We start from the raw sequence: 27,874 nt of genomic DNA, 5'->3' as shown, positions 1-27,874 counted from the left end.
TATCAGTCATGTACTGAACATTCAAACCAAACAGTAGATTTTGTTCTTTGCAACTCATGAAACTTTCTCCAAAATTGATCACATATATGGAACAAAGGAAGTCTCAACAAATTGAATAAAATTTAAGGAACTCATAGCATGCTATCTAACAATCATTGATCAAATCTGAATATCAACAGTAATGAAAACAACAGAAAACAAGGAAACCCACGAAGCATTTTACCAGGAAATAAAAAGAACTGTATTGTACTGGAACATAGGACAAGTTCTTAGCACTAAGTTTTTACATTAAAAACTGGAGAAATCTCATATATGTAACATAGTAACACAACGGAAGACTCAAGAAAAACATGAGAAATTATTTCCCAAAAAGTAGATGGCAAGAAATAATCAAAATCTAGACTTAAATCAAAGAAATAGAACTATATAAACAAATAATCAAAAAGAATTCACTAAAATCAGGACTAAGACACTCTCTCCATTCCTATTCACAATAGCATTGTTGTCTTAGATAGGCAATAAGACAATTGAGGGAAAAGTGGATGCAACTATGAAAGAAAGAAGTCAAAGTATCCTTACCTGTAGATGATATGATTTTCTACAGAAAATATCCCTAAGGTGATACTAGGAAGTGTCTACAGTTTATGAACACAGCCAAGTAGCAGGATGCCAAATTAACACACTAAAATAAGCAGGCCTATGTACAAATGAAAACTATACCTGTTCTTGGTTCAACTTTGGTATATGGTACTTATCTAAAAAAACCCTCAAACCTACGAACACCTAATTTTTGACAAGGGAGCTAAAGGTATACAATGGAAGAAGGAAAGCGTCTTTAACAAATGGTGCTGGCATAACTGGATGTCAACCTGTAGAAGAATGAAAATAGATCCATATCTATCACCATGCACAAAACTCAAGTCCAAATGGATTAAAGACATCAACATCAATCTGTCCACTTTGAACCTGATAGAAGAGAAAGTGGGAAGTAGTCTACAAGATATAGGCACAGGAGGCCACTTCCTAAGTAGGAACCCAGCAGCACAGACAATAAGAGAAACAATGAATAAATGGGACCTGCTGAAACTGAGAAGCTTCTGTAAAGCAAAGGACACTGTCAGTAAGACAAAAAGGCTGCCTTCTGACTGGGAGAAGATCTTCACCAACCCCTCATCAGACAAAGGTCTGATCTCCAGAATATACAAAGAACTCAAGAAACTAGACACTAAAACTCTAATTAACCCAATTAAAAAATGGGGTACTGATCTGAACAGAGAATTCACAACAGATGAACTTCGAATGGCCAGAAGACACTTAAGGTCATGCTCAACCTCCTTAGCGATCAGGGAAATGCAAATCAAAACCACTTTGAGATACCATCTTACACCTGTCAGAATAGCTAAAGTTAAAAACACCAATGATAACCTATGCTGGAGGGGATGTGGAATGAGGGGAACACTCATCCATTGTTGGTGGGAATGCAAACTTGTGCAGCCACTTTGGAAATCAGTGTGGAGGTTTCTCAGGAAACTGGGAGTCAACCTCCCTCAGGACCCAGCAATTCCTCTCTTGGGAATATACCCTAGAGATGCCCAAACATACTACAAAAGTGTTTGTTCAACTATGTTCATAGCAGCACTATTTGTAATAGCCAGAACCTGGAAACAGCCTAGGTGCCCCTCAATAGAAGAATGGTTAAAAAAGGTGTGGAACATATACACATTAGAGTTTTACTCAGCGGTAAAAAATAATGACATCTTGAATTTTGCATGCAAATGGATGGACATAGAAAACGCTTTACTGAGTGAGGTAAGCCAGACCCAAAAAGAGGAACACGGTATGTATTCACTCATAAGTGGATTCTAACCATAATTAAAGGTCTTTGAGCCTATTATTCGTGATCCTAGAGAAGCTAAATAAGAAGACGAACCTGATGAAGATTATTTACCTATCCGCCAGGAGGTAGGAAATAGTCAAGAGTCCCAGGTAACCTTGGGTGCATGGGGGGGGGTGGGAGGGTTGATGGAAGGGGAGAGGGTTAGAGAGAAGGGAGTAGGGGAGGAATGGAGAAAGCTCGGTTGACCGGGATGGGGGGAAGGGAGGAAGGATGAATGTGGGATCAGGGAAGAATATATTTCAACTAAGGGAGTCATATTAGAGTTTACAGGAAACTTGATTATATATGGGATCCCAGGTCCAAGGAGAGATCCCCAGATTGTTCTCTGGACAGAGGAGGGGGTGCCTGAACCGGCCTTGGCCCGTGACCATACTGATGAATATTTTGCTTATCACCATAGATCCCTCATCTGGCGTTGGATGACGATACAGATGGAGGCCTGCGTTGGAGCACCGAACTGAGCCCCCCAAGATCCAAACGAGGAGCAAAAGGAGGAAGAAAATGACGAAGGACTGCGAGGGATACTATCACCCACTGATACAAGGGGTCGGATCTAATGAGAGTTTACCAAGGCCAGATGGACCGTGACTGAACGAGCATGTGATCCAACCAGATTCTCTGAATGTGGCCGGATTTTCTGAATGTGGCTGGCCTGCAGTCTTTCCGAGAAGCCATTGACAATGACACTGGGACTGGTTTCCTCTGCATATACTGGATTTTTGGGATCCAGTCTGTTTGGATGCTCACCTTCCTGGACCTGGAGGGAGGGGGGAGGAACTTGGACTTCCCACAGGGCAGGAGACCCTGACTTCCCTAGGGGACAAAGTGGGAGGAGGAGAGGGAGGGGGGTAGTGGGAGGGCGTTGGGAGGAGGGGCGTAAATGGAAACTTTTTATAATTTAATAAAATTACAAAAAAAGAAAAGAAAAAAAAAAGAAAATGAAACTTAAAACTTAGTATGCAACTGTTTGGAGCTTGAAAAATCATTATAAGTCAGATAATCCAAACCCAAGAAGGCATGTCTTCTTCATATTCCATGTCTTATTGCACGTCTTCTTTCATATTTGGATGTAAATTTTTAAGCGTTTGACATATTTGCTGCAATCTGAATCATCACAGACGTTAAGCCACTAATAATGGACCAGTGGATAGGATGAGTTCTTACATGGAGTCGTACATGAGAGATAAAAGGAAATCTAAAGCAGAAATATTAAATTGGGAGGGGGATGAGATAGAAGAGTAAAGGAAGAAATATGGGGAGAGACAACTAACACCAAAAGCCATTTGAAAAACTAAATGGAAACAAATTATTGTAGTGGCATTTCATTTATATTTTAATAAGCAAAGCTTGCCTGAAGATGAGAGAGTAAAATGACCCCACTGGTCAGACTTACAGATCAGGAAGTGTTAACACACACCTTTAATCCCAGTACCCATACTAGTTGCCACAGAAATCGGGCTGTCATGCCTTTAATCCCAGTGGTGCACAGCTTTAATTCCAGTCCTAGAGAGGACTATAAAACAGGAGAAGATCGCTGTCAGGCAAAGTCTCCTTCTCAGATTCTTGGAGGCAGATCAACATTTTTGGACTGAGGTCAAGGTAAGAGCCAGTGGTTTACTGCTTTGCGTTTCTGGTCTTAATGAAGCTTGATATCTATCTGTGAGATTTTATTAATCGTCCCTTATTTGGTGCCCAACTCATGGGACACAAATTTATGAAAAAGCTGTCTGCCTGAGGGTATTTACCCACCAGGCCCGGGCAGTGCTGGGATTGGAACTACAGCTCTAGGAACGGGAACCTCAACCTGGCCTCCTGGTTTCCGGAGAAGCAATAACACTCCCAGCTCCCATTTGCCCCAGTTTAGTTTCTACTCCTCTAGTGTATATCTTTTCTGACCTCTCACGTGGTACCAACCTGGATTCCCGTGGCCTCCCCGCAGCCTCCTGTGGCTCCTCTGCTCCCACGGCTTCCTTCATGCCTGTGGGGGGGGCTCCCATGTGGCTACCACAAATTCCCCTGACTCCTACAACTTGTGTACAACTGCTCCATGGCTGCCCTGACAAGCATCTCTTTAACAAAATTCCATTCAGTTTGATTTTGAGTTCTACTTAGAGATTTCACAGTCTTTTTTAGGCCTACATTGTTATTATATCATAAAAGTATCAACTAAACTAGGATTTTTAACAGAGGAAATCTTCTGCTAACTATATTTTTTCAATTTGTAAAACACTCATAAGATAATAGAAGATAATATCCCCATCTAAGAATGTAATAATTTTTATTTCCATTATAAATGGAATTCCAGGAGAGGTTTATGACCTACATGGGACTTACCCATTCTTAGTGTTAGCTGCTATCACTTCAATAATTCTTATTATATCTTTAAAGAAATGATTTGATAACAGAGTCAAGAATGGAAAAAATTTAGAAATTATACAGACTTTATATGGAGAATTTGGCTGCAAGAATCCATATCATTGAAAATGATGACCATAATTTGACAGGCAAAATTCTATCCATATCATTGGATTATAAAATCTTACAGAATGGTACTGAGAAATTATCTAAAATGATTCATACTGTTGAAATTGACAATCAAAATCTGTTAAAATGTTAAGACAAGCTAGCAGATAGAACATCCCTCCTGGAAGGCAATCTCTGTGTTATCAAAATAATCTCTAAAGATGGGAAATATCATTAATGAAAACATTCAAAACCTCGAACTCACGTGTACAGTATGAGAACCAGAAATTGATTTGGTGAAATTATTAGAAAAATTCACTAGTCAAGAGATTCAGACTTTACAAAAGACAGAGAAAAAAAGATTTGGATTGATTGAGGAACTTATCAGAAGTGATCAGCAAGGAGAGGAGGTACATGCAAAAGAAAATAGTAAAAAAAAATAGCATTACCAGTACCTCTCAGATTCAGAGATGACTTACCAAGAGTCTTAGCTACTTATTTTGTTATTATCTCTGAACAGTCAGCAAATCACCAATACTCAAAAGAATATACAGAATGTAAGTGGGAACCTATTTGTATGAAAGGTCTAGCCCGCACACACCTTCAATCCCAGCACTCAGAGTGAGAGACAGGAAGATCTCTGTGGCTTCAAGGCCAGCCTGGTCTACCAGAGCAAAGTTCCTGGACAGGCTGAAAAGCAACATAGAAACTCTGTCTCAAAAAATAAGATCTTAAGCAAACAGTTATATCTTATGGCACACATTCACCATGTGGAGGTAGTAGGTAAATACATGGACTTCAAGAAATAAGGTTACTCCACGTGATTGGCTTCAACTACTAGACCATGGTCCACAGCTTTAGTGAAAGGACTTTAGAGAGAAGAAGTTAATGCCTACGAACATCAAGGCAGTGTCAGAGGTTTTGGGGCTTCCCAATATCAAATTCTTGGTGAGGACCTTTATACTAACCTGGATAGTCCAGTCATATACAATAAACACATCTTGTCCATATGCTGTACAGCATCTTTAAATGCTGGGACAAGATTCAAGAATGAGAAAATTAAATTGAATCATATACTAAGGCTCAAGAGAATATTTAATGACTTTTTGGAAAGATTAATTAAACCTGTACAAATAGGGATAGAAAATCCAGAAGACAAATACTCATTGAATCTCTGGCTTTTGAAAATGCTAATTTAGAATGCAAGAATATACTTGGGCCCTTAAAAATCAGATCAGCACCAGTGGATGAATGGATCCTACACACAGTCAATGTTGAGTCCTTAGGCTGTAACACTATGACTTGGGTAGGAAAAGCAATTTCCAAATATATGAAAAGACATCAAAATACCAAATGCTTTAATTATGGTAGAATAGGCCCTCTTAAAATGGGTTCCAGACAGGACATTGCTAGAAGTAATGCTCTTCTGAGACTTACCCAAATAGAAGGCCCCAAACTTCTGGGTTATATAGAATATGTGGCAAAGGCTGACATTGGACCAATGGCTGTAGAGCAACCATTATCATTGGGAAATTGCTTGAGGGGCCTTTCACAGGCATGCAGTTCAAATGTGGTCTAGGCATTCCCTGACACTGTGGATGACATACCTTGTGAGAAAAATTAGAAAATTCAATTACTGTTCTAAAAAATGTACTGCTCTGAATGATAGAATAACCATAAAGGAGGAATCAAAAATTCCAGTAGGAAGTAGAAATCGTATATTTTGGCTAACTTCTAAAAATGAACAGAGACAAAAGCTGAGAGTATGAATAAATAATATTATAATGGAAGGATTATTAGAAACAGGTACAGATGTGACTATTATTACTCTAGAATCATGGCATCCAAATTGTCCTCTTCAGGAGGCAGATGTTCAATTCTTAGAAATTGGAATCCTATATCATGTAAAACACTGCATGAGATAGGTTGAATGCATAAGTCCAAAAAGACAGAGAGAAAAGCTAAGGACATTTGTGGCTAGTATAACAGTGAATTTATGGGGTTGTAATCAATATATAATAAGGAATAAGCTTCAGTAATATTCAAGATAAAATCAGGAATAAGTTTCATCCCATATACATAACACACAACAAATCCCATATGGGTCTGCTAGGTCCTCTAACACAGGCAATGCAAAAATCAGTCTATTATTATTGGAAATGTGCTGAAGTCTTCAGAATTTTGTAAAAAGTATCATGCCAATAGCTAAAGTTAAAAAAAGACTTTTTTTATTACATGGCAACAAGCCAAGGCAGTTATAAAGAGATGTCCTACTCGTTCTTTATACAACCAAGCACCACTACCTGCAGGAAGTAACCCAAAGTGTACTTAAAGGAGTGAATATGGCAGATAGGTGTGTTTCATTTTGTAGAATTTGGAAAACTAAAATATGTACACTATACCCTTGATTTCAGATTTTTGATGGGCAATTGCCTTCGTTCAGAAAGGACTGATTCGATTATCACACATTTACTAGAAGTTATGGCAATCATGGGGTAGACCTACACAAATAAAGACAGATGACACTCCAGTTTAAATGGCTAAGAAAATGAAACAATGTTTTCTGTTTATTATAGTATAATTATATTACAGGTATACCACACAAACCTATGGGTCAGCCAGTTATAGAAAGATCAAATTGAACTACAAAGGATATGTTAAACAACCAGAAAGGGATAAGAATAGATTGCATAATGTTTTATTAAGTTTGACTATTCTTAATGTTAATGAAAAAAATGAGGCACTGGATAATAGAAAAAACTTCTGAATGAAACCAACCAGTGTATTTCAAGTATGTGTTGATCTCAGAATGGATACCAGGAGATGTGCTAGATTCAGGAAGGGGATTTGTAGTTGTTTCCACAGGAAAATAAAAGCTATGGATAGCATCAAAATTAATCAAGATTCAGTTTGAAAAGGAAAAACCTCTTGATAAAGTGAAATTATAGCTCATCCACAGGTGATAATCCTATAGGTTTTAGGAAAACTTCTTAAGGGTTGGGGCAGTGTTCTGTGTTTGTCTTTGCAGGAAAATAACTCATTTTAGAAATGTCAAGAGACCTTGGACATCTAGATGTCTAAAGAAGAGACGATAGCTATCCAGAAAGAATCACCAAGTAATGAGAAATTCGACTTATAATACCAATATCCTCATCAGGGTAAAATTTCACTACTTAAAACTACATATCTCCCTAATTAGTATAATGGGAGTTGTGACTCACTTAAAAATCAAAGCTGACTTTGGAATTGAACAGAGGCTCCCCAACTCTAATCCAGGCATATTGTTAAAAGAAAACCTCAGAGTTTCTGTTTCACATAAGGAGCCACCTAGTTTGGGGCAGAAGGATGACAAAATATAGGTGCTAAAGTATGTTTCTTTGAATATATGTCTACTGAAATTCAAAGTCCATTTGAGTCATAACATCTATTAGTTCTCTTATTTCTCTGTTTATTTTTTGTCTGAGTGACCTGTCCAATGGTGAGAGGACAGTGTCAAAGTCTCCTACTATTAGTGTGTGGGGTTTATTGTAGGATTTAAGCTTTAGAAGTCTTTCTTTTACATATGAGGGTGATCTTTATTTGGGGCACAGATGTTCAGTACTGAGATTTCCTCTTGATGGATTTTTCCTGTGACTAATATTTAATGGCCTTCTTTGTTTCTTTTGACTGATTTTAGCTTGAAGTCTATTTTTGTTAGATACTAGGAGAGTTACACCTGCTTGTTTCTTAGGTCCATTTGGTCGGTATATTTTCCCCAAACCTTTACTCTGAGACAACATCTATCTCTGAGGTTAAGATATGCTTCCTGTATGCAGAAGAAGGATGGATTCTGTTTTTTATATAAGCTGTTAACCTGTGTCTTTTTACAGGTGAGTTAAGTCCATTTATATTAAGGGATATTAATGAGTAGTGATTGCTATCTCTTGTTAATTTAGTTTTCATTGTTGATGATGGTAATTTGTGCATTTCCCCCTTCTTTAAGATTTGCTGCTATGAGACCATCAATTTTCTGTGCTTTTGTTGATGTAGCCAACTTCCTTGTGTTGGAGTTTTCCTTCTAGTATTTTGTGTAGGGCTGGGTTTGTGGCTAGGTATTGGTGAAATCTAGTTTCATCATGAAATATCCTGTTTTGTCCTTCTATGGTGACTTAAATCTTTGTTGGGTATAGTAGTATGGGCTGGCATCTGTGGTCTCTTAATATCTGCATAATGTTTGACCGGGACCTTCTGGCTTTCACTGTCTCCAATGATAAGTCAGATGTAATTCTGATAAGTCTACCTTTAAATGTTACTTGACCTTTTTCCTTTGCTGCTTTTAATATTCTTTCTTTACTCTGTATGTTTAATGTTTTTATTATTATGTGGTGAGAGGAATTTATTTTTGGATCCATTCTATTTGGTTTTATGTAAGCTTCTTGTGTCTTCATAGGCATATGTTTCTTTAGGTCAGAGAAGTTTTCTTCTATGATTTTGTTAAATATATTTTCTGTGCTTTTGAGTTGAACTTCTCCTTCTTCTACACCTATTATTCTTAGATTTGGCCTATTTCATGGTGTCCCATATTTCCTGGATATTTTGGGTTAAGCTTTTGTTATATTTAATGTTTTCTTTAACTGATGGGTCTATTTCCTCAATTGTATCTTCAGTGCTTTAGATTCTCTTTTCCATCTCTTGTATTCTACTATTCATGTTTGTGTCTATGATTTGTGATTGTTTTCTCATGATTTCTGTTTCTATAATTTCTTTGGCTTGTGTTTTCTTTATTGTCTCTATTTCAGTTTCCAATTCCTGAGTAGTTTCTTTCATATGTTTGATTTCTTTTTTTTTTTGGTTTTCTTTAAGTGATTTGCTGATGTTTTCCAATGTATTGTTTGCCTTTTCCTCTATTTCTTTAAGGGAATTTCTCATTTCCTCTTTAAGAGTTTCAAACATTCAAATAGTTATTTTTTAGGTCATTTTCTTCTGTTTCATCCGTACTTGGTTCTTCAGGTCTTGCTATTGTAGGGTCTTCAGGTTTTACTGGTATTGTGTTGCTTTTTGTAGTGTTGCATGTGTTCTTACCTTTTCTACTCATCTTTTCCTCTAATAGGTGTGGTTGGGACTGCATGAGATTCTGCTGAACAATATTTTAGGTGCCAGTGAATTCATAGCTCAGATGGTTGTTTATCGTGGTACAGTCAGTGCCACAATTCTAGTTACCACATTGGTTACTCTGTGTTCCTGGCAATAGCTCAGCACTCCTGTGCCTTGCTCTGCTCCCTTGGAGTTTGCAGTTTCAGGCCTAATTTGGCCTAGATTGCAGACTTTGCATTGTTTCTGTAAATCCTAGTCTGGATTTCTTCCTGCAGAAGTTCCTGGCTTGGAGATGGACTTGCAAACATTTCTGGCTCCAGTCTACTGCCTCAGCATTCCTAGGCTTGGGTATGCCTGGAACCACAGAGGACCTGGCTCAGGCTTAATCCCTCAGAGGTCCCAGATTCATGCTTGGAACTGCAGAGGTTCCAGGTTCCTGCCTCTTCCCTTTGCTATCCCAGAACAATGCCCTTTCCCACAGAGGTCCTGGCTCAGGCCTACTCCAACTGAGGTCCCAGACTTATGCCTGGCTCCGCAGACATCTCTGGTTCCTGCCTATTCCCTTGAATAGGCACTCATTCCCAGACTGGTAGAGATCTTGGCTCAGGCCAATTTTTGAGAGGTCCTAGACTCACACCCAGACTTACAGGGGTCCTGTCTTAGGTCTACTTTCTTGAACATCCCGGAGTCACACCTGGACTCTCATCAGTCTTTGGCTCTGGCTTACTCACTCTGGTCCAGTGGAGATCCCTGATCGCTGGCTCAACCCTGATCCAGGGACTGGGTTGGCTCCTGGGACTGGACTTGCTTCTGGCTTCTTCTCCAGGTGGAGCTTGCTTCCTCAGGCCCTCTCTGTCCTGGGTAGCTGGTTCTGCCCCACTCCCATTTGTATTTTAATAAATAAAACTGGCTTGAAGATCAGAAAATAAAAAAGCCTCACTGGTCAGCTTACAGACCAGGCAGTGTAACACACCTTAGTCTCAGTAGCCCCAGTAGTTGCCATAGGAGCTGGAAAGTGCATGCCTGCTGTGAGAAAATGACCTTGTACCCTGTCACTGGCATTGTTTTAATAAAATGCTGGTTGGCCAGTAGCCAGGCAGTAAATATTAGTGGGGCAACCAGGCTGGATGTAGAGGTCAGATGACAAGAACAGGAGAATTCTGGGAAGAGGAAAGACTACATCTGCAGTCATCACCCAGACCAGAAGGAGGTTTGAGAACACCTTGTGATAAAAGTTACCAAACAATGTGACTGACACACACACACAAAAATATGGGTTAATGTAGAATGTAAGAGATAATAAGAAGCCTGAGCTAATAGGACAACCAGTTTATAATTAATGTACACCTCTATGTATTTTTGGGGGACTGAATGGTTGTGGAACCTGGTGGGACAGTAACCTATGTCAATATATGCCTTTAATCACAGTGGTGCAATCTTTTAACATATATATATATGTATATATACATATATATATATACATATATATATGTTAAGGAGAGAGAGGGGGAGAGAGAGAGAGAGAGAGATAGAGAGAGAGAGAGAGAGGAGAGAGAGAGAAAGAGAGAGAGAGAGAGAGAGGGAAAGAGAATTATATGACATGAGTGGACAGCTTTCATTCACAGTCACTGTCTGAGATTCATTTTCAGACTGAAGTCAGAGTCTGTGACTGGCTCCTTTGCTTTTCTGGTCTTTAGGTAGAACCCTGATTTCTAATTTTCAGTTTCTGTTAATCATACTTCACATTACGGTACACACACACACACACACACACACACACACACACACATATATATATATATATATATATATATATTTCCTTATATATAATGAAAGAAATACTAATGGAATGACGAAGTATTGGGGAAAATAGTGTCCCAAGTAGATATGTTCTTATGCCACCAAGTAAAACCTTAGAACTATTCCCTAAAATATTGACGACTCTTTACAACTTTATAGTAGGGCTTTGTTTCTGAGAACAGTACTTACTATGTCTTCAAACATTGAGAAATTGAACTGGTGCTTAACTTAGAAACTTCATTCCCACATACTAGCATTCACACTGCTGGAAGGTACAGTAAGGCTACTACGGGAGAAAGGTAATCACTCAGTTAAGTGCCCTGAGACCTGCTGCTGTGATCACACTGCATGATGTACTAGTGCAATAGTAGCAGTGATATTATATGAGAAACCAAGAAATTTTTATAAATTGAAAGCAAATTCCATGATCTGGAACCCATACCTGACACTGCTAAAATAGACACGAACATGAGACTAGATAGATCATGGGCCTAAGGGAAAGCTTATCATTCTGTTAAAGAATGATAGAAATAAAATGCATTCTAAAATTGTAGTTCTCTAATCAAAGATGAGGGCCTCATTCAGTACACATCAGAAAAGTCTCTTATCTTAGCTGGAAAATTAACAAAATGATGAAGAAATGGAAAATGTGCAGAGAATAAGAAACTGGAATACTTGGTCCTAAAGATTAAATTTTCATCAAACTTATCTTCTCAAGGCTCTTGGATCAATTGAGAAGAGGAAGGAATAAATACTGTAAGAACCAGAGGGGTCTCCAAATAAAAAGTATCTTCCAGATACAGTGTGAGTGATGCACATATGCACTAACAGATAATATGGCAGCTCATACTGACCTTCTGCAATGAAAAGGAAAAGTAGATACAAGGTCCCAACCTTAACCAAGAAGATTAAAGATTTTTTATTTATTTTCAGTTTAGTTTTATCAATTTCCAATTGATATTCAGTAGCAAAAGTAAAATCTGTTTTTTCCCAATGGGATATATATATCTAGTTGGCTATATAAATCATAATCCAGGGTGGTCCACATGCCCAGGAGTAGTAGGTCAATATTAAATTAATTCAATGCTTTTTTGTAATTTTTTATTGTCTTTTGCTTGTTTCTTTTGAATTTTACTATTACATTTTTGTGATTTTTTTTAAAAAGAAACATTTTTGGCCCTGTCTCAAAAATCCAAACAAAAAGCATTTGAAAGAAAGAGAAGAGAGTATAATGAGAGTGTATGAATCTTCTAGGAGGAGTTGGGGGATGTTGAATAAACCACAAATATATATTGTATGAACAAGATTATTCAAAGCAAGCAAATAAAGCATTTAATTAGGTTTATATTTCAAGAGGGTTAGAGTCCATGTTGCCAGAGACAGTGGTGGTAGGGACAGCTGAGACATTACAGCCTATTTTATAGGCAGGAGTCAGAGGATGGCAGAAGAGTTTGAAGTTTCAAAACATGCCTCATCAAGAAGACACCTTCTAATCTTCTCAGATAGTTCAACAAACTGTATATCAAGTATTCAAATGTACAAGCTCATTATCTTATCAATGACATCACTACATTCTAGCCTGGACTCCACATTAATGCAAATATATGAACTACAAACTGCCGATATTCTTTAGTTCTCAATGTCTAAAGTCTTTGTATACTCATAGCAACCTCTTAATTATAATCAAATATCAAATACATTACTCTCAACACACAATAACACAAAATCTATTACCATTTTTATAGGAATAACCAGAGTCTACAATGAGGAAGTACTGGAAAAATAGAACACTAAAATCCAGCAGGGCAAACTCCAAATCGTATAACTTCATGTAAATTATGAAAGTGCTTCAGTGTCTCAGCTCTTCCAGTTTTGCTGCCGAAAATAAACTCCCTCACTCAAGCTAGTTTTAATCCCTTCGTGCAAGTACCCTTGTCAGATATCCCAGAACTCTGGAACATTTAAAATATATGGGTGATACAGAAAACTCTGTGAATCCCGAGACTGTGTTAATTAAGTGAAGTCAACTGCTTGACAGAATCAGAGGGAGTCTGGAAGATGGATAGAGAGACACACAGGAATTAGTTGGGAGGGACTTTGAGTATGGAAGTAATTCTTGGTTTGGTGTTGTGGAAGGATGCTCTCTTTTTCTGAGATGCTGGTGAAGGAGAAAGGTCAGGGAGTTTCTCAACAACTTCTCCGAGCTAATAAGTTTTACCTCGCCTCTGACTTCTGAGACTTTATAGGTGAAATCATAAGATACTAATTTATGTAAAAACAATTAGTGGCAAATGTGGGACATTAGGTTATGCCAGTCAGTGCTGCAGGTTTTTCTGCCACCACTTCTCCACACATTGACGTGAGATGCTCTGGCACTGTGTGCTTCTTCTCCTGCAGCGTATTCTGGTCCCAAGCACCTCACAGCCTGAGCAAGGGGCAGCTGACTACCTCATCTGCCACGACCTGTGTGGCAGCTGTCACTGCTGTGAACAAACTGAGTAGTCAGAATATTAGGTGAAATACCATGGAGTTCTCATGGGGCGTTAAACAATATTTAAAATCTTGCCCATGTTAAACATAGGAGATTTCATAATGTAGGAGTTAGGACCCTGCATAGTGCTACTGTGGTTAGCTTGCAAATGGAAGCAGTAAATGGGGTAAACGATTCACCTGGGAATGACAGAATCCCAGTTGTAACTACTATTGGTTTGGTAGTTCACATTTTAACCTTCACAGCCATGGTGGTGTTTTTATATCATTGAAGAAAAATTACAGGAGGCAAATGTGGATAGGGTGATTCCAAATCTTAATTGCTTTCTTTCTTTTACTGTTTTTTATTGAGCTCTATATTTTTCTCTTTCATCCCTGTATTTCCCTTCCCCCCTTCAACTCTGTCCCAAGGTCCCCATGTTCCCAATTTACTCTGGAGATCTTGTTATTTTCTACTTCCCATGTAGATTAGACTATGTAAGTCTCTTTTATTGTCCTCAAGTTCTCCGGGATTGTGGTTTGTAGGTTTTCTTTGGTTTATGTTTAAAATCCACCTATGAGTGAGTACATGTGATAATTGTCTTTCTGTGTCTGGGTTACCTCACTCAAAATAATGTTTTCTACCTCCATCCATTTGCCTGCAAAATTTAAGCTGTCACTGTTTTTTTCTTCTGTGTAGTACTCCATTGTGTAAATGTACCACATTATCCTTATACATTCTTTGGTTGAGGGGCATTTAGGTTGTTTCCAGGTTCTGGATATGACAATCAATGCTGCTATGAACATAGCTGAGCACATGTCCTTGTGCACGATTGAGCATCCTTTGCATATATACCAAAAAGTGGTATTGCTGGGTCTTGAGGAAGGTTGTTTCCTAATTTTTGGAGAAATCACCACACTGACATCCAAAGGGGTTGTACCAGCTTGCATTCTCCCCAGTAATGCAAGAGGATTACCTTTTCCCCACAATCTCTCCAGAATAAGTTGTCATCAGTGTTTTTAAGCTTGACCATTCTTACAGGTGTAAGATGGAGTCTCAGAGTTGTTTTGATTTGCATTTCTCTGATGGCTAAAGATGAAGAACATTTCCTTAAGTGTCTTTCAGGTATTTTAGATTTCTCTGTTGAGTGTTCTCTGTTTAGGTCTAAACTCCATTTTGTATTAGATTATTTGTTTTTTGATGATCAATTTCTTGAGTTCTTTGTATATTTTGGAGGTCAGACCTTTTTCTGATGTGGGGTTAGTGAAGATCTTTTCCCATTCTGTAGGGAGTTGTTTTGTCTTGTTGACCATGTCCTTTGCTTTACAGAAGTTTGCCAGTTTCAGGAGGTCTCATTTATTAATTGTTTCTCTCAGTGTCTGCGCTGCTGGGGCTATATTAGAAAGTGATCTCCTGTGTCAATGTGTTCAAGTGTACTTCCCACTTTCTTTTCTATAAGGTTCAGTGTGACTGACTTTATGATGAGGTCTTTGATTCATTTGGACTTGTGTTTTGTCTATGGTGATAGATATGGGTCTATTTTCATTCTTCTACATGTTGATATCCAGTTATGCTTGCACCACTTCTTAAATATGCTTTCTTTTTCATTTATTCTACAGGAATTTTAATGCAAAGGTAAGATATTATCTTAGAATTGATCTTTTCAACCATATAAACCAAGTAAAACATTAAAAACTTTTGTGAAAAAGGTGTCTGAATTAGTTATAAAAGAAAAATTGAAAAAATAAAAATAAAAAAAGGAAAATTGAGACTCCATCAACTAGCAGATATAGTCCTAGCAGAGATTAGAGTGGCTTTTACAAGTGATGAAATTAAAAAAAATTATGGGATGATGATGAACCTTGGAGACAAACTTGTGCTAATTTTTAGGAGAGATTAATAGCATTTATCCAAAAGTAGTAGAATTAACCTTATTAATAGAACTACTTTGATCTTTCCCCCATTGTATAGGACACACCAATAACTGGAGCCCATACATTCTATAATGATGCAAATCAATCAGGAAAGACAGGTTACAAATCAGAAGATTCCATTAAGGTGGAACAAAGCCCTTATAATTCTGTCCAAAAGGCAGAATTATGTGCTATTCTCATAGTACTAAGGGATTTTAAAGAACCTCTTAATATAGTTACTGATTCACAGTATGCAGAAAGAGTTGCCTTGCATTTTGAAACCAATGAATTTTATATCTTATGATAAAGAATTGACATCATTATTCTTACAGGTTCAAGATATAATCAGGAGTAGGCTCTGTCCCATATATATATATATATATATATATATATATATATATATATATATATATATATATATATATATATATATATATAACACTTATCCAAACCCATATGGGTCTGCCAGGTCCTCTAGACAAGGTAATGCAGAAATTGACTGATTATGGATTGGAAATGTGCTGAAGGCCTCAGAAATCATAAGAAACATCACGTCAATAGCAACGGTTTAAAGAAAGGGTTTTCTATTACATGGCAACAAGCTAGAGAGATTATAAAGAGATGTCCTACTTGTTATTTCTATAACCAAAATCCACTACCTGCAGGAAGTGTTCCAAAGAGTACTCAAAGGAATTAATTCTGGCAGATGTATGTGTTCCACTTTGCAACATTTGAAAAATTAAAATATGTACACCACATCATTGACACTTATTCAAGTTTTCAATGGGCAACTACTTTGAGCACAGAAAAGACTGATTCAGTAATCACACATTTATTAGAAGTTATGGCCATCATGGGTATACCTGCACAAATAAAGACAGATAATGGCACAGCATATGTCTCTAAGAAAATGAGACTGTTTTTGCTTATTATAATGTAAAACATATTGCAGTCATACCACACAATCCTACAATTCAGGTAGTTATAGAAAGTTCAAATCAAACTATAAAGTATATGCTAAACAAATTAAAAGGGATGGAAAATACCCCCAGAAATAGATTACATAATGCTTTATTGTCCTTAAATTTTCTTAGTGCTAATTTGAAAGGAACTACAGCAGCAGAGAGACACTGGATAATAGAAAAGTCTTTTAAATTAAATCAAGTGATGTATTTCAAGGATGTGTTGACCTCACAGTTGAAATAAGGAGATGTATTATGATGGGTAATGGGTTTTGCTCTTGTTTCAACAGGAAAGGAATATTACAGATAGCATCAAAATTAATAAATATTCAGTTTGAAAAATAAAAATCTCTTGAGAAAGAGAAATGATAGCTCATCCACAGAGGTGAAAAGCAATCAAGTTATAAGGAAACCTCATAAGGATTGGGGCAAGGTTCTGTCCTGGTCTTTGCAGGAGAATACTCATCTTTAGAAAAATCATAAGATCCTGGACATCTAGATGCCTAAAGAAAAAAAGATAATTATTCAGATAGGATCACAAACCAAAGAGAATTATTACTTGTGAGGACAGGTTATCTGGGGGTAAGAATCTCTGAATGTTATTTAGAATAATAGTCATGATTCACTTAAAAATCAAAGCTGTCTTTGGGCATGGACTCTTATACTGATGTAAAGCATGCATTCGGCCTCTCTTCTGGCTATCAGATTTGGTTGCTATTCCCCATTCAAGCAGAGGACTGTGATCTGAGAGTCTATCCCTAAATAAATAACCCTTTCTTATACTCAATTCTTTTTACCTTTATTATACTGGGATTCCTTTTTAGCATCTGTCTTCAGAAAAATAGAGCTAGAGGCATAAATATTTGACAAGATAAGTTTCTAGGACAGGGCCAATATGCTGAATTACAAAGGCAGATTTAATTTGAAGACCATATCTTGGCCTTACCAACATTTTTGAGTCTTAAATGCTTGGGACAAGTTTGAAGAGTCAGAAAAGATATCTGAATCATTCACTAAAATTATACCAGGCCCCCCATTCACAGTTATTTTTTATTACAATGACTGACTTCAGTTGTAAATGGAATGATATCAGTTTTAAAAGTTAAATGACTCTTAATTGCATTTTTGTTGTTATTTCAGAAATGTAAGTGTTAATTCAGAAAATGTTAGTTCAGAATGTAAAAGACTGGTTAAGCATTTAAGGGTAAGATCAGCACCAATAGATGAGTGAATTGGAAATATGTCTGATATTGGATATTTTTCTAAGTTTCTAATTGTGCTTGAAAGAGAAACTTCTCTTCATGAGACATAGAGCTCATGTTACAGAAAATCAAATGCCCTCATCGTAATGTTGGAAAAATTACAAGGAAAATTCAAGTCCCAGGAAGAACAAATTCACACACACACACACACACACACACACACACACACACACACACACACTTATTACAATTTTTAAGACTGTGGTCCAGTTAATCCAACAACTGCTGTCTATGAAAGCAGAGTTCAAGAATTCAGTAGTTATTTAGTCTATAAACTTGGATTTCAGTAAATGCCTGACTTCCAAAGAAGTAGACTCTGCTGCCAGTGAATGGACTCGTTAAAGAGGCAAGAGTAATCAGGCAAAAAAGCAAGTTTCTTTTTTATGTTCTTATATAGGCTTCCAGCAGAAGGCATGGCAACATTAGAGGAGAGTTTTCCCACCTCAAAAGATCTGGATTAAAGGTGACTTCAACCTCTATTTCCAGATTTGAAGTGGCCTTCCCATTTCAAATTTAACAAAAGTCTCTTAGAGATGTGCCCCTGCATTTTTGGATTTTAGTTAGTTCTAGCTGTAGCTACATTTACAGATATGGTTAGTCATCACAGAGCATGTCAAAGCTTAATTTATGGGGGATAATTAATAAGAAATAGAATCCTGGAGCTTGTGATGGAAATATGTGTTAGGGTTCTACTAAGACTGAGACTTTCAACCCTCAGATTCTTAAAAGTTTATAACATGTGAAGAAAAAAATCAATGTACCCTTAATAGAGGATACATTGCGCGTGCCCGCATGCACACACACAAACACACACACACACACACACACACACACACACACACACACACAACCTGAAGTAATTCCCTCCCTACCTTTGTCTGAGGGCACTGATCCCTTATGGACAAACTAGAAGTGACATTCCTTCAAGCATATGCCAGTTATGGGAATACAGATGTCCCTCATAGCCTCTAGACCTATAACCAGACTGAAGGTTAAGCAGAATCCTAGAGGGGACATAGAAAGTATATTCATGAGTACATATATTACACAACTAAATTGCTTAATGAGTATACTAATTAATTAAAACAGAGGTCTGTGGATTATATGTGGTAATGAAATTTAAGACTGTGAAATAATAATATAAGGAAACTAAAACTGAATTAGTAGGAGTTTATACAGACACACTGAATGAGGAGTCTATGTTTAATACCAAACTGTGTACAGTTAAACAAGGTGTCAAAAGTTTGTTTGATTGAACTGGCTGCAACACTTCTCAAAAGATGACGTACTGAAATATCTAGAGATGCCCGATATCCTCTGAGTTAGTGTTGATAAAGGAATTTTAAGACTTAGAGAAATTTTAATATTAGAATTATTTGCCATGAAAACCTTAATCCTCCACATTGTGGAGGCCCAGATACATTTACTTTATTAATAGTGTTATCATGATAATAAAAATGGTTAGAGAGTCACCAGCACATTAGAAGTTTTGCTATTACTCTAGAGCCAGAATTAGGATTGGAGCTACTATCACTCAGTTAGATGAATTAAATGCAATAAGTTTAATTATGTCCTATAATACCCAGGTGAACTATTACAGCAAAGTGAAAACAGCTATCATAATGGGCAACCTAGGCAAAGAAATGTCTATAATGACCTGACTTGACTATGGTGCCAGTACTCCTATGCACTTTGGTACTGGATAATCAGTTTTAGTGTTTCTAGGAATGAAATAAAATAAGAAGCCTTGCTGTGGAACAATGGCCTTCCACCCTATAATGATCTGTCACTTATATTGGTTTAATAAAATGCTGATTGGCCAGTAGCCAAGCAGGAAATATAAGTGGACAACCAGAACAGGAGAATTCTGGGAAGAGGAAACACTCAGTCTGCAGTTGTAACCCAGATGCAGAGGAAGCAATGGAGAATGCCTCACTGATAAAAAGCACCAAACCACATGGCTAACAGACAAGAATTATCGGTTAATTTAAGATGCAAGAAATTATTAATAAGAAAGCATGAGTTACTAGGCCAACCAGTTTACAATTAATGTAGACTTCTGTGTGCTTCTTTGGGACTGAATGGTTGCAGAACCAGATGGGAAAGAAACTGCTCCTATTCTCTCTAGGACTGGGATTAAAGGCATGCACTGCCATCATTAAAGGCATGCACCACCCAGTTTCTATGACAACTATTGTAACTACAGGCATTAAAAGTGTATGTCATTATGGCTACTGAGATTAAAGGTGTGTGTTACGATAATCTGGTCTGTAAGGCTAACCAATGGGACTGTTTTACTCTTAGATATTCAGGCAATCTTTATTTATTAAAATATTATAAAAATCCACTGCAAAGCCTAGATGTGAAATAAATGAAAGGAAGACAACATTGATCATGGCACCAGGGAACCTGGGCTCATGAACTAATTTCCATACTTGAGCCAGTTTTCAAACTCAGATACCCATGATGAAATAATGATCAGATATTCCCTTGAAGAAGGACCTTGTCAAAATTCTTGAGTTTTATTGTTAGCATTTCTCTAATCCTTCCTTTAAGAGACATTTTACAAGGGTAATTGTTGAGAACCAGGTAGATCCAAGGGTTTCCCTGAGACTCTGATGCATAAATAAGGAACATAGTTTCTTGAGTAAAAGCAGGAACTTGTTTGAAAGAGTCAATAAAAGCCTGGGCCCAGAGCCTTTGTAGGAACTTACAACTTTATCCTGTAAGCTCAACTCTTTTTGTCCTAAAGAGCTCTGATTATCAGTCTCTTTCTTGGTCTTCTTCCTTTGGACCCTGTCACTAAAGACCAACCTGTTGGTACAGGTCAGTAATTACACACTGGGTGGAAAGAAATAATGAGAATTTCCAGGATTGATTCATTAGCAGATTTCAGTATGTGAGTCATGACCCTTTGTATGATCGAACAACCCTTTCACAGGAGACCCATATCAGATATTTCATTATGATTCATAACTGTATCAACATTACAGGTATGATGTAGGAACAAAAATATTCTGAATTGAAACTATATTGCAATTCCAGGAGTATTGTGGCTCTCCTGTATATGTAATGGTGTATGGAGGTCAGGTGATTGAATGAGTTTTGGCTAAGCCAACTCACATCAGGTTCAGTTGTTTCACAATTCATCATGATTTTACACAAGTTATAGAGTGTATATTGCAGATATATATTCTAAGAAGTGTGTGGAATTCACATACTGTTCTTCTGATGTGTGGAGCAGAAGTTTATGGTTGGAAATATCAATTGGAAATCATTGGGCTTAACTGTACTATGGGAAATAGCTAAAATCAATATTGTATATATGCAGGAATTGCAAAACTAGTGTCACTTTCAAGGACTATTTTGGAGATTTGGATGAACCACATATCTAATTAAAAAGGAAACATTTATGATTTGGAAGCAAAACTCTTCCGTTATCTCAGATAACTATTAATCATTGAGATACAGCTTTTGCATTCAATTGGAAATTAATGAAAACAGAACATTTAGTCACTAATTTGTGGTAAAATGTGAGTTTCCCTTTATTAAGTTGGCATTAACTGAACAATGAAGTCATAAAATACAGTATACACACACAAATCCATTAAATATATATATTTTTCCAGATAGAGTGTCAAGCTACATATGCAGTATAAAATAATTTATATTATATCTACTGATTTAATAAACATTTTCATTATATTAATTTTTCAAATAAGGGAAATTCTCATTATTGGAAATAGGTCAAAATACAAATGATGAAAAATAATGTTAAACCATTACTACTAATACAGTAGTACAGTAATATCAATTTTTCTTTATTAGTGTATGGTTTAAACACAAAGTGTTAAACAATATATTATCCACAGTCTTTAATTTATCTGCCTATTGTATGCAAACACTGAGATAAAGTATATAGCTCAGTCTGTAAGTTCTACATGAAGCTAATTTGTTGGATCCATAATTTTCTCATAGCTTTTTTCATTTCCTGATTTCTCAGTGTGTAAATAACAGGATTCAGTACGGGAGTGATAACAGTATAAAATACAGCAAGCACCTTATTGCTTGTAAAACTACCAAATGGCCAGGCATAGATGAAGATACAGGGTCCGAAGAACAGAGTGACCACCATTATGTGGGCAGACAATGTGGACAGAGCCTTGGAAAGCCTACCAGGTGATTTGCGCTTTACAGTGACCAGAATGACAGTGTAAGAAAGGAGCAAGAGGATGAAACAGATAAAAGACAGCAGCCCACTGTCAGCAATGACAAATAACTCCAGAGTGTTTGTTTCAATACAAGCAAGCTTGATTACCAGGGGGAGATCACAAAATATGTTATTTACAATATTGTGGCCACAGAAAGGCAAATTCACTGTCAATACCATCTGACTCATGGTGTGTATGAAACCAATTGTCCAGGAAAGTAATACAGATGCATGCAGCAACCTGTGACTCATAACTGTCCTGTAGTGCAAGGGTTTGCATATGGCCACGTATCTATCAAAGGCCATGACTATCAAAAGTGTCATTTCAGCACCCCCAAAGAGATGCATGAAGAACATCTGGGCCATGCAGCCCCATACAGAGATGCTCTTGTGTTCTGCAAGCAAGTCTCTGATCATCTTGGGTGTTGTGACAGTGGAAAGACACATGTCCAGTAAGGAAAGGTTTCCGAGAAGAAAGTACATGGGAGAACGAAGGGTAGAATTAGTTGCCACTGTGACTATAATGAGAATGTTTCCCACCACAGTTGCACCATAGATCAAAGAAAATGTCACAAAGAAGAAAATCTGAAGTTGCCAATCTCCAGAAAATCCCACTAAAATAAATTCTTTCACAGATGATCCATTTTCATAATCCATTTATTCAAATCAGAAAGCTTCTGGGAGATTTTTTTTAATACAAGGAGATAGAAAACAAAAGCAAGCTGCAGTTATTGTTAGTATGGATATGTTTTTGCTATAAGTACAATATCAATTGATGATCTGAAAACATTCAATGTTTATCATATCAATATGACTGAATATAACTTGAAATGGTTTTAAGCATCCCACACTTTTAAACAATATTCTCATATAAAATAGAAAGCATTTGAAAGGGTGAAAGTTCTATCATTTTATTTTATCAAATGACATCTTTTGGTAGACCCTATTTTTCCCAATCTTTTGTTCACTCAGAAATAAAATTAAAGAATAGATGGTAATAACTTTCTTTTTCTCTAATATATCAATGTCTGTTTCATTGGATTCCTTAAACTTAGGTGATTCAACTATAAATAGGAGGCAGAATCATACCAATAAATACTTTGATCTGTATTTCTGAAGAGCACAACAAAGATTACCTATTGTTTTATAAACAAAGATACAAGTTAGGATTCAATTTGTATATGGAAACCAATCTTCAAATTAATTAAAAATCAGTTTTCCTTTAAATGCTTTCTGATATTTTACAAAAATCTCAAGAAATATATATTTAGACTCAGATTGTTTTAAACTTTTGTTCTCAAATGCTTCATTGCCAATTAAGAAAGGTGGGCTCTTGTGGAAAATGTATGTATTTGTACATACTAGTTTAGAAGCAAATAACTTACATGGTGTCTCAGTTTTCATATATAAATTATGTTTGTATTTTAATGATTAATGTTAAGCTATCTCTATTGGACTTTTTAGATATCATAATTTTTAAGTAACAAAACATTATTAATTATAGTAAAGTGCTTGCCAAGTGCTAGACTTCACTCTCAATATTTAATGTACATTAAAGTTGTTTAGTGCTCATAGCAAACATATGAAACAAGAGAATTACTGATGCCATATATATGTAAGGAAGCTATGACGTACAATTAATTGAAATAACTATATAGCTAACAAGAATGAATGCTAGTGAGTAAAGCAGATCAATCTGACACCAGAATCTATGTTTATATCAATATGACAAATGCATTAAAAATGCAAAGAATATATTTCTTTTTTAACTGTAATAAAGAATTTAGTTTTATCATTATGAAGTATTCTGAAATCAAAGACGATGATACATGTATCAGGCACATCCCACAGAAGACATTTACAATGGTTTACATTTCCTTTTTATTTATTCCTAGAATATTGCATAGTGCAGATTTTTCATGGATGAAATATGGAACTGAGCAGATCCTTTTTCTACAAAATTATGGTATAAACTTGCTCAAATTTCTACCTTATTGTTAATAATCCTTACAGGTGCACAGTTTGTAAAGTTACCCCTTAATGTCTGAATGTGTAGCATGCTTCAAGGTACGAGAAATAAGCTAAAACCAAGCTTTCACATAAACCTACATAGAGACTGACACAATACTGGACACCGGCAAACATCACGACACAGGGAGAAATTAACAGGTGACACAGCTCAGTCCTGAACAGGCTAAGTAGAAGTCTTTATATATTATTGTTTCTAACCATCCATCCCAAGTCACTCGAGTAACTTGAGTGCTTGAAAATTAAAGCAAATGTGACACTGAAAACCACACGTTCGTTCAGTACCCACCAGAAACACAGCTGCCTTGGAAAACAATGTCCATTAACTTGGTTAATAATCAGATAGCATTTTATTCCAAATAGGAATCCCCTGCCAACGGTTGGGTTAATAAACCTCACATTAGAATTTCTTTGTGGTCGGACAGATAGACCAGTTTCTGTAAAGACAAAAGCAGTGGTGGCACCCTTCCATACCTGGCATCTCAGCACCAGGACACAAAGGCAGGAAAGTTTAAGAATGCCCTGAGGGGCTACATGGGTGAGATCCTTGTCTCATGGAAAACAAACAAAAAGCCTTAGCAAGTGTGCTTGAGGCCCTGTCTATGACCCCAGTACCATACAAAACAGAAAGGGGCAAAACCACAAAAATGGCAATAAGAGTGACAGATGACTCCACTAGTCAGTGGTGCATGAGGAAGCTGCCATAGTTTAAGAGCAGCCTGAGGCAAGTTCAAAATCCCACTTGTTCTCAGCTCTACAGTCATATAAAGGGCATCCCTCATCCCATATTTTCAGGTTTTAGCCTGCCTCCTGATCTCTTGAAGAATTTGATAAACATTCTTTGAATTCAAAAGTCTCATGTGAAATTCTTAAAAGGTGCAATTCAATAACAATAGACGTATCTTTAAAATGCACTTAATTACTACTGTTCTTATGTACCCAAACTCTGTTATGAAGAGATTTATAATCTAGAAATACATAATTATAAAGAAAGTAAGTTATGTGAGAAAAGACTTAACTTAGTGTAGGACTTATGCAAAAACAAAATAAAGATTATTTTCATGTAAAATCTTCAAGATTGAAATAAACTTATGCTCAATAATTCAAAAAGTAGGCAATATGGATAACATATGAATATCTATAAAATGAGATGTGTTAAGTACTTCCTTAAAATACTTTCCAACTGCTTGAAATCAAATATATTTCCCTCTAAGGCATTCCAAAGCATGTTGCAGATCAAATTTAATACATTTTTCACATTTTTTTGCAGCCTTTTGTTGGGGTACATACTTTTACTGCCTTGTTTATTTGGAAACTGTTTTGCTTTTCTTACAATGGGGAACACTCATGATAAAAATCTTAAATTATTTACATTTTCTTCTTTCATTGAATCTACAACATATTGTGCTTTCTCCCTTTTATTCAATGACCACTTTTTTTAGTTTATGATCTAAGGATTATTTTTACAGAGGTTTTATTAATATCTGATGAAGAACTCAAAGTCATTCTCTATTTCCTCCTCAAATGGTGAATACACACAAATATTAATGTACTCTGTAAACCACATGAATCTTGAGAAGAACAATAGTCCTAGCTTAATTTTCAATTGTATTATGGACTTTATGAATGATCATATAATATTTCTTATAGTCATTGTAATTATTCATCAACAGACTAATGTCATTTTTTTTCTTTTAAGTATAGTCTTGAGAACATATTTTCTCTCAGTTTTCACAGTAATTGTTAGTTCCAGCTTACCATGAAGTGATATTAAGTAAGTTCTCAATTCCAGGATTTGATGCTTCAAAGACTAAAACCTTCTTCTGGTCAACACAATTATTAAAATGCCATTTTCGTCATAATAAAGTTAATGAATTTGTCTTCTACAATATTTTCACTTACCTTTCCTAACATACAGTATGAAGATCATGATATTCAAGGTAGTATACAAATTAAATATATGCTTCTTATTTTCTTTAATGGACTGCATATCATTCTTCAGCGTATCTCCACTTCCTTTAAAGATGTGGATCATTTACTGGAGATAGATTTTGGGAGTATTGGGAATGCAAACCTCAGTGGGAGTTGTTAGAAATGAGGCTATTGCGACTTTAGCATGACCATGAGAGATTTTTGCATTTAATTTCTCACCTTGTAATGAGCTGTATTTCTTCATGAGTGGTGCCTTCATTATAATAGACATGATATTCTTGATGTTTTGGTGGTGATATAATAAGTTTAGAATGATTTTATTAACTTCCTTTTTATACATTACTTCAAATCATTCGTATTAACTTCCATTTTGAGGATTTTTTCAAAGAATAATTCATAAACAATTGTAGTACATTTTCAACAAATAATTTTATAAATAAATTGTTGATCATGCAGGAAATAAAAATTTTGAAAGATTAAAAAATGTTTAATAATACTAGTGGAAATATATGAATATCAAGTTATAGTACAGAGCTATCATTATGATAATAGTATGGTACTAGATTTTTAGATAAATGAAAAATAGTAGAATACACAGATTAGAATCCATGCATTTGCAGGCACTCAACTTTTTACAGAGGTTCCTGAAACATCACACACTGTAAGAATGTTTGTGTTTAGCAAATAGTATTAGCAAAACTGGATATGTGCATGCAAGAGAATAAAACTGTCAGCTCCAAATCCTCAAGGACCTCAATATAAAATTATGGACTTTAAATCTGGGAAAAGAAACTTTAGCTAAGAATTGCTAAACTATTAAGTGAAGATGAGGACTTTCTGCACTTTTGGGAAGAACTTTAGAATATTCAGCCTTGCTGAAAGGAGTACAGTACTGGGTGTTGAAGTAACAGCCTTGCTCTACACCCAGTTCACTCTCTCTACTTCATGCTTATTTTTTAAAACATGAACTCTCAACTTTTTCCTCTGACATAATGTCGACTTTTACATGTCTCCTGCCTATGATGGATTCTTATACTTCTGAAACCTTTAATCCAAATAAAATCTCCCTTTTATATAAATTGCCTTTCTCAGGGTATTTGTAGTGGTTTGAATTAGTATGGGTCTCATAGACTCATGCGTTTTAATGCCTGGCACATAGGGATCGGCAAAATTAGGAGGTGTGGCATTGTTAGAGGAGGTGTGGCCTTTATGAGAAAATATGTTAATGTGGAGGAAGACTTTGAAATCTCATATAATCTTAAGCTAGGACTAGTGAGATAGTTCACTCTTTTGCTGCAGGAGCTTCTTCTGCTTCTTCAGCCAATAGCCTTTAAGATACCAGCCCAGTTGGGCACGGTCTCTTTTGCTCTAAAAAGCAACAAGAGCCCTAATCTCTCTCTTTTGCTTCCATCTCTGCTTCTGACTACTAGACTCTGTTCCTGGTCATGCAGAAGGCTGTTGTCTAGGACAGTGATCTGTAAGTTTTCCCCTTAAATAAATAACACTTTTATTAATCATAATTCCAAACTACTGATTGTTTTGTGACTTATATCTACACCTGGTGCTCATGTGGATTTAAACTTCACGCTTTCTGGGCTCCATGGGCCTAAACAGTCTCTGCCTACCTGGTTTGCTATTTCCTGAGTGGTTTTTAAATCCTCTTTGCAGTGCAGCACCCAAGCAGTGCTAGTCAGGGTAACTCTATGTTGCTTGGCAGCATACGTGGCTTCTGAATTGCTGTTCTCTGCCCCAGAATTCTGGGTTTCTGTCTCCATGTATGGAATTGATTTAATTACATTTACTTTGTTGAGCAACTCATATTTCCCAGTCTTTAACAAGTACCAAGGCAGACACTGAAACAAAA

General features: G+C 36.4%; 1 protein-coding gene across 1 annotated transcript; it reads right to left on the bottom strand.

Annotated features, from left to right (window-relative positions):
- Positions 1-21,777: 21,777 nt before the first annotated feature.
- On the bottom strand, positions 21,778-22,707 carry LOC148120087 (olfactory receptor 4L1-like). The gene has a single exon (XM_087895863.1). It carries the CDS (start codon positions 22,705-22,707, stop codon positions 21,778-21,780), a length of 930 nt encoding a protein of 309 aa, XP_087751989.1.
- Between the last annotated feature and the right edge of the window lie 5,167 nt (positions 22,708-27,874).

This window comes from Myodes glareolus, chromosome 12, assembly GCF_982192425.1.
Source record: "Myodes glareolus chromosome 12, mMyoGla1.1, whole genome shotgun sequence".
NCBI classification, from domain to species: domain Eukaryota; kingdom Metazoa; phylum Chordata; class Mammalia; order Rodentia; family Cricetidae; genus Myodes; species Myodes glareolus.
This window is presented reverse-complemented; position numbering and strand designations above follow the sequence as displayed.